Source organism: Anabrus simplex, chromosome 10 (genome assembly GCF_040414725.1).
Source record: "Anabrus simplex isolate iqAnaSimp1 chromosome 10, ASM4041472v1, whole genome shotgun sequence".
NCBI lineage: Eukaryota > Metazoa > Arthropoda > Insecta > Orthoptera > Tettigoniidae > Anabrus > Anabrus simplex.
In genome coordinates this window covers 44,872,377-44,884,402 of record NC_090274.1, presented here as the reverse complement: position 1 = coordinate 44,884,402, position 12,026 = coordinate 44,872,377, and the positions used below count along the sequence as shown (strand labels likewise).

The window sequence follows — 12,026 nt, the reverse complement described above, 5'->3', positions numbered from 1 at the left end:
AGTTGTCGGGGATCCAACCTACTTCCGATCTGAAAAATCAACATACATGTTCCTACTAAAAATCGTCATGAGGATTAAAATACAGTGTGTTTCTAGAAATGCAGGAAATAGTCAGGCCACGGATAGTACACCTCAAAGCAACACAAAACATTATTATGGACATACATCCTATGTTTGATTGTTTACGAGTTAAGAGACATTCATAAGTTGAACTGGAATTATTGGCAATAGTTCTCCCCGGCACATCCCAGTTCGAGTAGTTGTAGCCATCTGTGTATAAGAAATGTTCCAAATGTGTTACATATCTGATGTGTTTTCCACTACCAAACAGCATATTTTCAAGTTTTGCTCAGAATCATCTATATGTATAAAATAAGAGTTTTGTCTGTACATTGCTCAGAATTTAAAAAGGATGGTATTTCTGTATCAATCGTGTCCACATTAACAAGGAAATGCACTTTTTAATTTTTCGTAAGTTCTGTCTGTCTGTACATGCATCATGAGAAAACAGCTGAAGAGAATTTAATGAAAATCGGTATACAAAGTCGGGGAATAAGTCGCTGTAATCTAGGCTATAAATAATTTCATTTATGCTGAGTGAAATGGTAGTTTAGGGGAAGGCCTAAAATTTAATTCTCAAATATTTAAATTATTAATTTTCATATCTTAATGAAAATTGGTATGTGAAGTTGGGCAATTAGTCGCTATAATCTAGGCCATAAATAATTGTATTCACGCTGAGTGAAATGGCAGTTTAGGGGAAGGCCTAAAATTTAATTCTCAAATATTTATGTTATTTGTGGTCATATCGATAAATACTACTACATAACTAAAGTTATATAGTATTAAATATCCAATCATTTATGTCTTATACATTGTTACCATACTGGCTATGATCGCAGAGATATCCATGAATTAGGATTTTTCTTACCAAGTCCAAATCAGCGCTGAGTCACGAGAAAATGGATAAACAGGATTTAATGGAAATCGGTATGTAAAGTCAGAGAATAAGGAACTACAGTCTATGCTATAAATAATTTTATAAGACGCCCTAATATCACAGAGTCAGAAAAAAAAACTAAATATGAAAGCCTACAATATAGAAAGCTGACAAAATTGATCAACAATAACATTACATTGACCATTGTTTGTTGTGATGTCCTTTATGTATTCTGTTGCGACTCATCTCCGACAGATGGGATTATTGCTGTGTACGAAGTATTTTTTAAAATTTGCTATACCGCACACTTAAACAGATAGGTCTTATTGCGACGATTGGATAGAAAAGGGCTACGAGTGTGAAGGAAGTGGCCTTAGTGTTAAAGTACAGTCCCAGCATTTGCCTGGTGTGAAAATGGAAAACCAAGGAATACCATCTTCAGGGCTGCCCTAGTGCTGTGGTGTTCTAATCCACTATCTCCCCCAAGTGTAACAGCCTGCCTGAATATTGACGGGAAGTAGCTGGGGAGTTAGATAACTTTCTTCTTTAACATGCCAATCCTCTGGTTCATAAATTTTCTGATACTACTGGTATGTAACCCACTAGTTCATCATAGCATTCGAGCTATTCAATCCCTGCTTTGAGGCACTGATTGGAATGACCAGTATGCACATTTAACGGAATAGACCCTAATGGCAGAGGAGTGTTCACGACTGTCTGTGGCCTGGTCATTTCAGCTCTGGAACTTTGGACTGTTAGATTGGCACCGTACTGATTGTTAAAAGTGAGAAAAAGCGCGGTTTTCCATTTGATCGAGTATTTTATATAACATTGCTTTCAATCGTTACGTTCTTACTGACGTTCTTGTAATGACCTATGTTACAAACTTCAGTTAAGAAAACCACAAAGTCAGTCTTTCTTTCAGAATCCCATCAGCTAGTGCTTGATATTATCATTAACCCTCTACTGCTTAGTGTTGCCAAAAGGCAACATATAACTTTTCACCTGTGTAAATGGATAGATATTGTGGACAGCGGTCATTTTACAGCACACCTTCAACTATACAGTCAATCAAACATATGCCAGTGATCCTTTTTTTAATATATATATATATATATTTTTTAATACATAACAGATGACAAAACAGCCCTACAACCGAAGGTACTCCTTCCACCCCATCAACATCCATGCGTTCCAACCACCGTTTATTTTACGTGGGCCCTCCCCATCACATTACCACAGACTTCAGGAGTACCTCTGGCTCAACCTCAAAGATATTACCATACCTGCCAACCCTTCCGATTTAACCGGAAAGTATCTGTTTTTTAACTCGTCTTCCGATTTTCCTTTTTATTTTTAATTCTTCCTATTTTTGACCAATATAACCACCAGTACAGTCAATACTCTTCCCCTAGGATAAATTCTTATGTGCTTGTGTAATTTACCAAACCTCATTTTCAAATGTTTTTATTTGATGCTTTATTTCGCGTGTGTATCGCTCGTCGCCTTCGCGTATCGTGTTTCCTGCTAGCTACAACAGCACGTGTGCTTTACGGCTGGGAATTCGGGTTCAGCAATCGTCCTTCAAGCAAGAGAGGCTAGTGAGCGCTAGCGACTCAGTTAATCGGGACAAAAGAATGAGTTTCTTATTGTGTGGTTCCCGCACTATTAACGTCGTTTCTGTACGTAATTTCGTTGGAATTGTATGCCAGGTGTTTTTTCTAGTGGTTGTGTGCTTTTCCCGATGACAAAGTCGTATGTTAATAATGTATGCGACGTACCTATCTGTTTTGTATCTGCTAGTTTCGCATATTTCACTGCATTTTTGTTTATTCTAACTTCATAATTTTAATGAGTTGAATGTATTTCAGGGAGTTGTGTCGTTGGCAGTTTCTGGTATTTTCACTTCACATTATGGCCAAAAAACATAACAAACATTATCTCCAAGAGTTCAGAGATACCTATAAAATTAAATTTCCGTTCATTTTACAGTCTAATAAAGGAAACTATTATGCGAATCACCTTGGGAGAAAAATTTTATTTCGAGTTATCGAAAATTCGAGATATAGAGAATATCATTTTTGAACATGTATAGCACATAATTGAATCATATATTTCTATGGGCTTTTACTGAATACATTGTGTTGAACGGTACCGGTACTAAAAAATATACAAAGACACTCTATTTTATGGCACCGCTTTAATTATAACCCTTAATATAGTAATTTTTTAGAAATTAGAATAAGTGAAATAAGACACAGGTCCGTTAACACGTTTGGGAAAAAATCCGTTAGTCTCTTCTGTTTGCTGTGGTTAACCTTTCCTCCCTTCACGTTGAAACTTTTCTTCAATATCACGCAGCCAAGTTTCTTAAATTGAGCTTGTCATCCTTGACTTCTGGGCTTGCTTTCGTACATGACCGGTAATTGACACCCGAGAAACGGTGAGGACTTGCCGATTACTAGAAGTTCGAGTTTCCCTGAAAATGGTTTTCCGTGGTTTCCCATTTTCACACCAGGCAAATGCTGGGGCTGTACCTTAATTAAGGCCACGGCCGCTTCCTTCCCACACCTAGCCCTTTCCTGTCCCATCGTTGCCGTAAGACCTATCTGTGTCGGTGCGACGTAAAACAACTAGCAAAAAAAGAAAGTTCGAGTTTTTCGGTTCCTGTCATATTAGTTTCCAGCTTCACTGGAACCCTTTCTTTACTTATTAACTGTTCCTCACAAACTGCAAATGCCACATTGCACAGTTAATGTTGCACAAAATTCGGGTTACAGAGTATTTTTTGCTTCGAGAAATTCGTATAACCGAATTTCGAGAATAGAAAAATAAATACACTTGAAGAAATAGGACAAACGGCCAGAAAATCTAAGTTAGTTTGAGATACTGAATATTCGAGTAATGAAGTTTCAAGATATCGAGGTTCGACTGTATTTGTATGTATGTGTCATAAATCATGTACATTTTCTTGTAACCATTTTAATGCTTTTTTTTTTTTTTTTTAAGTTTAATATTTTAAATTTAATAATCAAATTGATCAAATCACATTGTAACTGTAGGTATAAATGCCTTTTATCATGTCCTTTTTTTCACTTAGACCGTGGCACAATGTATGTGATGAAATCCAAGAATTAAAAAAATCTTCCTATTTTTATTTCTAAAAGTTGGCAGCTATGCATTACCGACAAGTATACTTGCGCATTGCATTTACGTACCCATGGCCAGTAGGCAGTAATGTTCGGTCTTTGAATGTTAAAAGCTTATGATTAAAAGAAACTTGCTTTGTTTTAGCCATGGTGGAAGAACAGGTATCATAGAACTCATGGTGATTAGATAGTAAATTTAATGATAAGCAACATTTAGACAGAATACCTCAGTCCAAAGAATGTGAGGCAGGGTGTAGATGAGATGATACAGGCAGATTGTGAGGAGACAGTTTCTGAGAGTGAAATCACAATGGAAGAAATGGAAACTGCTGTCAAATGAATGGAAGCCGGAAAAGCATCAGGATTGGATGAATTGTGTGTTGAAATTATGAAAGCAGCAGGACCTGTTTGGTCTACAGTGACTGTATAGGCTATTTAGATCTATTTTGGAAAGAAAAATCTGTACTAAATGCCTGAGATCAATTAGTAATAATACCTATATTTAAGAATGGGTACAAGAAGATATGTGATAATTATCGATGAATAGCACATCTATCTCAGATAGGAAAAGTATTTGAAAAATGAATGCGAAGGAAGGTGGAAGGACAATCATAGGACGAACGATATGGCTTTCGAAATGGAAGATCGACACTAGAACCCATCTTCATTACTAGGCAGTTAATGGAAAAACATTGGGAATGAAAATCCACAGCCTGTTTCCAGTCATTTGACCGGGTCAGGAATGGAATGAATGAAGCCCCTATCTAGCGGTGAGTATAGGAATTGTGCCAGCTGCCGAAGCCTGTCACGCTCGCCTGGGGCAATGTGTTGCTGGGAATGAAATATGACAGAGAAAAGCTGTCCAGCACAAATCGCACGTGGAGCGACCAGGATTGGAACCAAGGAACCCAGCGGTGAGAGGCCGGCGTGCTTCCACCTGAATCGCAGAGGCTCTAGGAAAAACATTGGGAATACGGAAGAGATATGATGATGACATTCCTTGGTTTAGAAAAGGCTTGTGATAGTATACCGAGAGCGAAAGTATGGAAATTAAGGGTACAGAAAGGATTTGGAAAACAAATGATGGAATATGTGCAAGGCTCGGGTGCATGTGGATGAGAAACAGGGTGGTTTTGTAATGAAACTGTGTTGCTACAAGGAAGTTAGCTTCCCCCACTGTTATTCATAATGGTTATAGACAAAATTATGAAGGAGACAAAGGTGAAATATGGGGGCAGGAAGGTGATTTGACACTTGTTTTTTCCTTTTGGGTACTTATGACAAATAAAACATATTTATTAATGCCTATACATGCCTGTTTTGCAATAAATGTACATTGAAGTGCCTAAAACATTATTAATTTAATACCTTTTTTTTTTTCTTTTTCCTTCTTCAATATATTGATGCAAGTGTAATGGACTAGTATACCTTGTAAACAGTATTCTCTAACCCATAGGTAAATAATGGAAATATCGAGCTCGACGAGTATTATTATTTGTGTCGTTATTTCCGGACTTTATTTGGTATAAATCATGATTGTATTATTTGTGAGGTCTCATGAGACATTTGCTGTATGTATATTAATATGAGTTTATTTAATGTAAGTACACGTAATTGATAGTATATAATTTATTATTACCTATATATATCCACTGCCATATTGTGCAAGAAACTGTAATAATCTAGAACGCAGTGTGCGACTGGAATTTGTAGAAAATTCCTTACATTGTAAATAGGCTATTGGAGACTCTCAAAATTACTAGAAAACCTGTTGGCCTGGCCAGGCAATGCATATAAAGTGTCTGTCTTGAGAGTTGTTTCAGTGGTTGTTTAACGAGAGTTATGAGCACAAGTCGTTAATCGAGTATGTGAATTTGTTACGGCGCAAGGTTGGTTGACATGCAAGTGTTGCAGTCTCCAGTCTTCTTATACTTCGTAGTAGTGTTTTGTTTGAAGATGGCAGTTTATTAGTGCGTGTGTGTAAAATATGTGTAAATAACTTGTAAATAAAACAGCGTACACAATTCACAGCATTTTGTGTGAGTCATTGTGGCTACAATAATATCTTGATATTGGAATGAAGCTGGTCTCTCATGGAAGTGTGCTGTCAGCATAAAGGTAATTCTGTTCGCAGATGCTATTGTGGAGTGCGATGAAAACATAGAGGAAGTTCAGGGGCAGCTCGACATCTTGAGTGAGTTCATTGAAAATTATGGAATGGAAATCAGCATGGGAAAGAGTAAGACAATGATGTTGACTAGAGGAGAAAGGAGTTATAAAAATAAAGGGACAAAACCTTGAAACTGTGGAGAGCTGAAAGTACTTGGGAAGTGAACTGATGTAGAATGCAGGGCTTAACATAGACATCAGTAAAAAGATTCAGCAGGGAAATGCGTTCTGTCAGAGTGTGATGTGATGTGGATGTGATGTACCACAGTCCGGAGACCTGGGCACTGACAAAGACAGGAGAATAAAATCCAGGCCAGTGAAATGAAATTTTTAAGAAGTATGATAGGTAAGACAGGAATGGACAGAATAAAAAATGAGGACATCAGGAAGGTAACTGGAGAGCAAAAGCTTTTTGACGGAATGGAGAGGGATAGACTTGGATCTGTGTCCACCAACTGGCTGGTGTGTGACGTAAGAAACTCAGGGTGGTCAGCGCTTCAGTCGTAGAGTGGGACAAAGGGTCTGCCTCGCTTTGTACGTGCTGTGCCGTACACAGTGCTGTTAGTAGTGGTACGGTACACAACATAAGTATGGATGAACCGAGCACATCACAGTGCAACGAGCTTTCTATCACAAGAAGTAAATTTCATAATTAATCCGCATTGTCAGATTCAACAAGATAGAAGGTCTTATGTCTACTGTTGTATACAAGAACAGGTATACAGGAACACAACTATATTTTATTGCTTCAGGTAGTCTTAACAACATATATACATACATTCAAATAAAACTTTCCTCGAAGCAGTATGAAAATTATAAATAGTTAACGTTGCTTGAAGACTGAAGTTCAAAAGAATGTACACTTTATATACATATATACATGAATCTATCTTGATGCGAAAGTTCATTGAAAAGCTAGAGTTCTTGACAGTTGAAAACTATCTGCTCTCTACCGTCACAAGTGTAATCAGTAGCAAAAGCTTGCACTAATAGAATATTAGTTGTTTCTGTAACTTGTCAGGAACTGACATTGAAACGCATAATTAGTAGAATACTAATTGATGTGTTTGAGCCTAGGTGGGACTGTGGGAATACTGTCATCTGGCTCGACGTGGCTGCGGGAAACGGGAGCGGAGGCAGTAACCCGAGGTGAAACCTCGAACACTCAGGATCAGTCCACCTATTTGAGACACCTTTTTAAGAGGGATAGCCTCCATGTTCGACATTCGGCATAATCTGGTGCTGGTCACTGGCAAGTCCTCGCCTGTGGCTGGAAGGCAGCGCCTTTATATAGCTGGCTGATGTAACAGGCAAGCGCAGTGCAGATGTATCGTAGAGTCGAGAACAATCCAGGCTGTTGCGTGCGCAGAGCGAGGAGCGCGAAGGACACACGACACCTACGATCTTTGTGGGAAGATCTATATGTATTTGTTGAAAATGTTAGAAATACTACAGCTAAATGTTTGGTTTTTAGAAACGAGCTACAGTATGTAAAGAGAGATAATTTACAGCGCCAGTACAGTTTGTGTCTCGCTGCAGATTATGATCAGTATCAAGGCGAAGAATGGGTACGTGTAATTGCAGAATTGAAAATAAATAACCCTGTCGAGCATTCGACCAGTGAGTCAGCAGTTTGACTGAGTTTTAAAATTTCCTATTTAATTGCAAAGAAACTTACACCATTCAATGATGGTGAATTTGTGAAGGAATGCTTAATTCTAGCTGGTGAGGAGTACTGTACTGTACCACTACTAACACCACTGTATATGGCGCAGCACGTACGAAGCGAGGCAGTCCCTTCGTCCCACTCTATGACTGAAGCGCCTGACCACTGTGTGCACTTACATCACACGTTAGCCAGTTGTTAGACTCTGACTTAGATGGTTTGGACATGTTAAGAGGATGGAAAAGAGATGGATATCGAAATGCGTGATGGAAACCTGGGTAGGAGGAGGGAGGTAGACCCAGACTAAGATGGTTGAAGATCATCAAGAAAAATATCATTAGAAGAAACCTGGATTGGAACATAGTAACGAAGAAAAAATGGTGTTGGATAGAGGAAGATGGAAAGATGCTGTGAACAAACAAACCTGGTGAGAGCTGGACAAGGGAAATGGATGATAATAATAATGATGATGACCTGACTCCAGAATTAACTTGAAATATCCTGTGATAACCTTCAATTTTAGGATTTTCCTGTTTTGGGATGTACTATCTATACCTCAGTTCATTTACTTCCTACAATTTTGGGAATGGCCTGTATATTAGCAGCTACTTCTAATGGTATCTTTTTTTTTGTTTTTTTGTTTTTTAGCATGAGGGGAATGTTTAGTTAAGTTTTATCTACTTGTTGATATTATTTGGAAGCTTCCAATATTATGTGTATGTATGTATGTTGGGTATTCAGCCCGAAGGCTGGTTGGATCCTCAACAGGTTCACCATTAGCTGTAGATGGCCTAGGTGTCACTGAAGAGGCGTACTAGGGAAATGAGGAGTGAGGTAGTTACCCGTTGCTTTCCTCACTGAGCCAGAAGTTGCTATTGCACATCAGTCTGCCAAGCCCACTGAAATGCCTGCACCAACTGACCGTATGAGCAACATTTTCACACCATTCAGAGAAGGGACTGGCTGCATAAGGAATGGCATTACTAGCGTCACTCATACCTCAGCCACTTTCATATTGTCAAAGCCAAGGAAGAGACTGAGACAGGTCAATGAAAGTAACAATTTTATTCTAGCCCATACCAGAAGACATAGCGCACTGTAAACACTACATCTTGCCAGCAAAGGCATTATTATAATGTAGTAAATTTATTCTATTTGATTTTACATTAATGTATTCTTCCTTTTTATTCTTAGCAACATGCTATAATCCTGTGCTAATAAACTGTTGTTATATTTCAGTGAAGAAGCATTTCGAGTTAGGGATGCTCCCATTGGAATGCCATTACTTGAATAAGTCTGCACTCGTTAGCGTCGTGGGTCAGCAAGTAAGATGAACATTCACTCACTGTATCTCACTATGCAGCATTTGGACTTCCTTTTTACCTCACATCCTTAATGACATGATTTTCCTCTAATTTTCATTTCAGCCATTTCCTACAAAACATTTCACCCTGAAGAGGAAACCTAAGTCTGCAGCGCTCCGTGCAGAACTGCTCCAGAAATCGGCGGATGCTGCTAGTAACTTGAAGAAGAGTACTGCTCCTACGGTGCCAGTTCGGTCGAGAGGGATGCCACGCAAAATGACGGACACAAGTGAGTCAAAGCATGGCCTGTCAAGTGGCCAGGAAATTGCATAATTGAAATATGTATGCCAAGTCAAATATAGACAGATTGGAACATGTAAAGGAACATGTTGTTATTATGGTTATGGCTTCTTGGAAATCAATTTTGTTTCTTCTGACAAGTCCCCCTAAATTTACCTCTTGTTGAAAACAGGGTTGAGTGCTAGGAGATGTTCTGAATCTTAAGTTGAAGCTGGAGTATGACAACTCTTTAGACAGATTTTAATACAATTTTTGCTTTACATCTCACCGGCACAGGTAGGTCTTACAGCGACGATGGTATAGGAAAGGGGTGGTAAGTAAGTGGTTATGGCCTTGATATTACGGTACAGCCCCGGCATTTTCCTGGTGTGAAAATGGGAACTCATGGGAAACCATCTTCAGGGCTGCTGTCAGTGCGGTTCAAACCCACTAATCCCTGAATGCAAGCTGAGCTGCATGACCTTAACCACACTGCCAACTCGCTCGGTGATTTTAATACAAGCGAGATGCTCTGCAAGATAGTCATGTCCAATATATCGCCTGAAAGTTGCTCCAGCTTCCTTCATTCATCACACCCTGCTTCTTTTCTACAGTTCTTAAATATTTTCCCTTTTTTTCCCCCCTTCTCTTTTGACTTTGCCATTGCTGCTTTCTTGCGAGCTTCTCAGATTGACAGTGTACACATCCAGTCGACTTGCTCCGATGAGGACTTAAGAATCTTTCTTGGCTTGGGCTTCGATCCATTATTGCACAATTGTTTTCCGGAGATGATTTCAGAAATTTCTAATGCTCCGAAGTTATGTTGGTATCTATTGTTGCCTGGATGACTACCTGAGAGTCTATCAGAAGTACAGTCTTTTGGAAAACATTGGGTCGATATAATAGCTGTTGGAGATCCAGGTAAATTACTTCAATTTCCCTTTCAAAATTTGATTTCTTTTCTACCTTCCGGTTTAGAGCCTCCGAAGCTCAGGCAGCTGCGTGCCGGCCTCTCGCTGCTGGGTTCCTTGGTTCAAATCTTGGTCATTCCATGTGAGATTTATGCTGGACGAAGCGGGGGCGGGACAGGTTTTTCTCTGGATACTCCAGTTTTCCCAGTCTTCTGTCATTCATTAATCATTGCCCCAGAGGAGTGCAACTAGCTTCAGCAGCCGGCACAGTTCCTATCCTCGCCGCTAGATGAGGGCTCCATCCATTCCATTTCTGACCTGGTTGAATGACTGGAAACGCTGTATGTTATCATTTTTCTGCCTTCTGGTGCATACAGGTATTGGGAAAAGAGTTGGTAGTGAACCCCAGTCTATATTTTTTAATATTCTATTACTGTTTTTAGATCCATCTTTGTACAGTCGCAGCCATTCCCCTCCTGGGTACATTTTGTCCAGCATGCTAAGGGTAGAGCATTAGAGTTCTTTTGGATTTGCATTTATTTTTGTAAAGTTATGTGGGAGATTCAGTTGACTTGATACTGTAATGTAATCCAGTGGGTTAGTTAACTCTCCAGTAGGTTGAATAATAGGATAATCACATTCACAGGTAATAGAAAGGAGCAAACAAGTGCAAGTAAAATAATATTTTTTTCTATTATATGTTTTTTTTTCATTGTTCCTATCTTTGAATATATGACAATGACATGTCAGTGTGAGATAAAGGAGCAGCAGAATGAAGAGGCAACGTGGATACACAAAAGGGCAAGGATAATCTCCACATCTTCATACACTGACCTGTCATTGTGTTTATCCTGTTGTGTGTTCATGTCATGTTATGTTCCTGTCTTTCTATATATGACTGGATTTTTCACATGTTAGTTCCTTTCTATTGCTGAAATATGAATGTGTTATTCTGAAACCCTATTGTTGTTTTAGCTCCTCTGAAAGGCATCCCCAGCCGAGTGCCTGCTGGAGGTTTCCGATCTCCTTCCATGACCAGCCCTTCTATGTCTCGACCTCCAATGCCTCGTACCCCTGCCGGACGTAAAGACGGGGGCATCAAGCTCTTGGACATCAATGAGCAACCTCTAGGTTATGCACAAGCCAAGAAGAGGAAGAGGTTGCAAGGTATGTTTCAGTTATTGTTTCGGGACACCACATGTGTAGTATAAAGTATCCAGTCATTTTTGGAGTGTGTGCTTTTTAGCATTTAGTTAAATATGATCCGTTGCGTGGAAAGTGACCTGAACTCTGCAATAATTTTACGGCAGAGTTGATCAAAAGTCTCCAAGGTGTAAAAATTGCAATTCTGTGTTTTGATTTCTCGTGGTATTGGTCTTCTTAACAAACTAATTTACGCAGCAGTTCAAGTCTTCCCCACTCCTTGTCGTGAAGACTTTGTACTATTGGTAACAAAATCAGTGAAAGCTCTAATTGCATTTTCTCTAACTAGTTTTCTTAATAGCAACTGTCAATAATAAATATCTTAATATCTTCAGGAGTATGGCACCTAGAATCATGAACTTTTTTTAATGCTCGGTACCTTATACCAATTTAAGAACCACAAAA

The 12,026-nt window shown here is 39.0% G+C and overlaps 1 protein-coding gene across 2 annotated transcripts in view; it reads left to right on the top strand.

Annotated features, from left to right (window-relative positions):
- The window catches only part of Nelf-A (Negative elongation factor A), a 103,364-nt gene that overhangs the window by 21,180 nt on the left and 70,158 nt on the right, over nt 1-12,026 (top strand). For both annotated transcript variants that reach the window (XM_067155030.2, XM_067155029.2), the window contains exons 3-5: nt 9,164-9,249; nt 9,352-9,517; nt 11,394-11,585. In XM_067155030.2, coding sequence (XP_067011131.1) covers nt 9,164-9,249; nt 9,352-9,517; nt 11,394-11,585 — 444 coding nt within the window. The remainder of the gene's footprint in view (nt 1-9,163; nt 9,250-9,351; nt 9,518-11,393; nt 11,586-12,026) is intronic.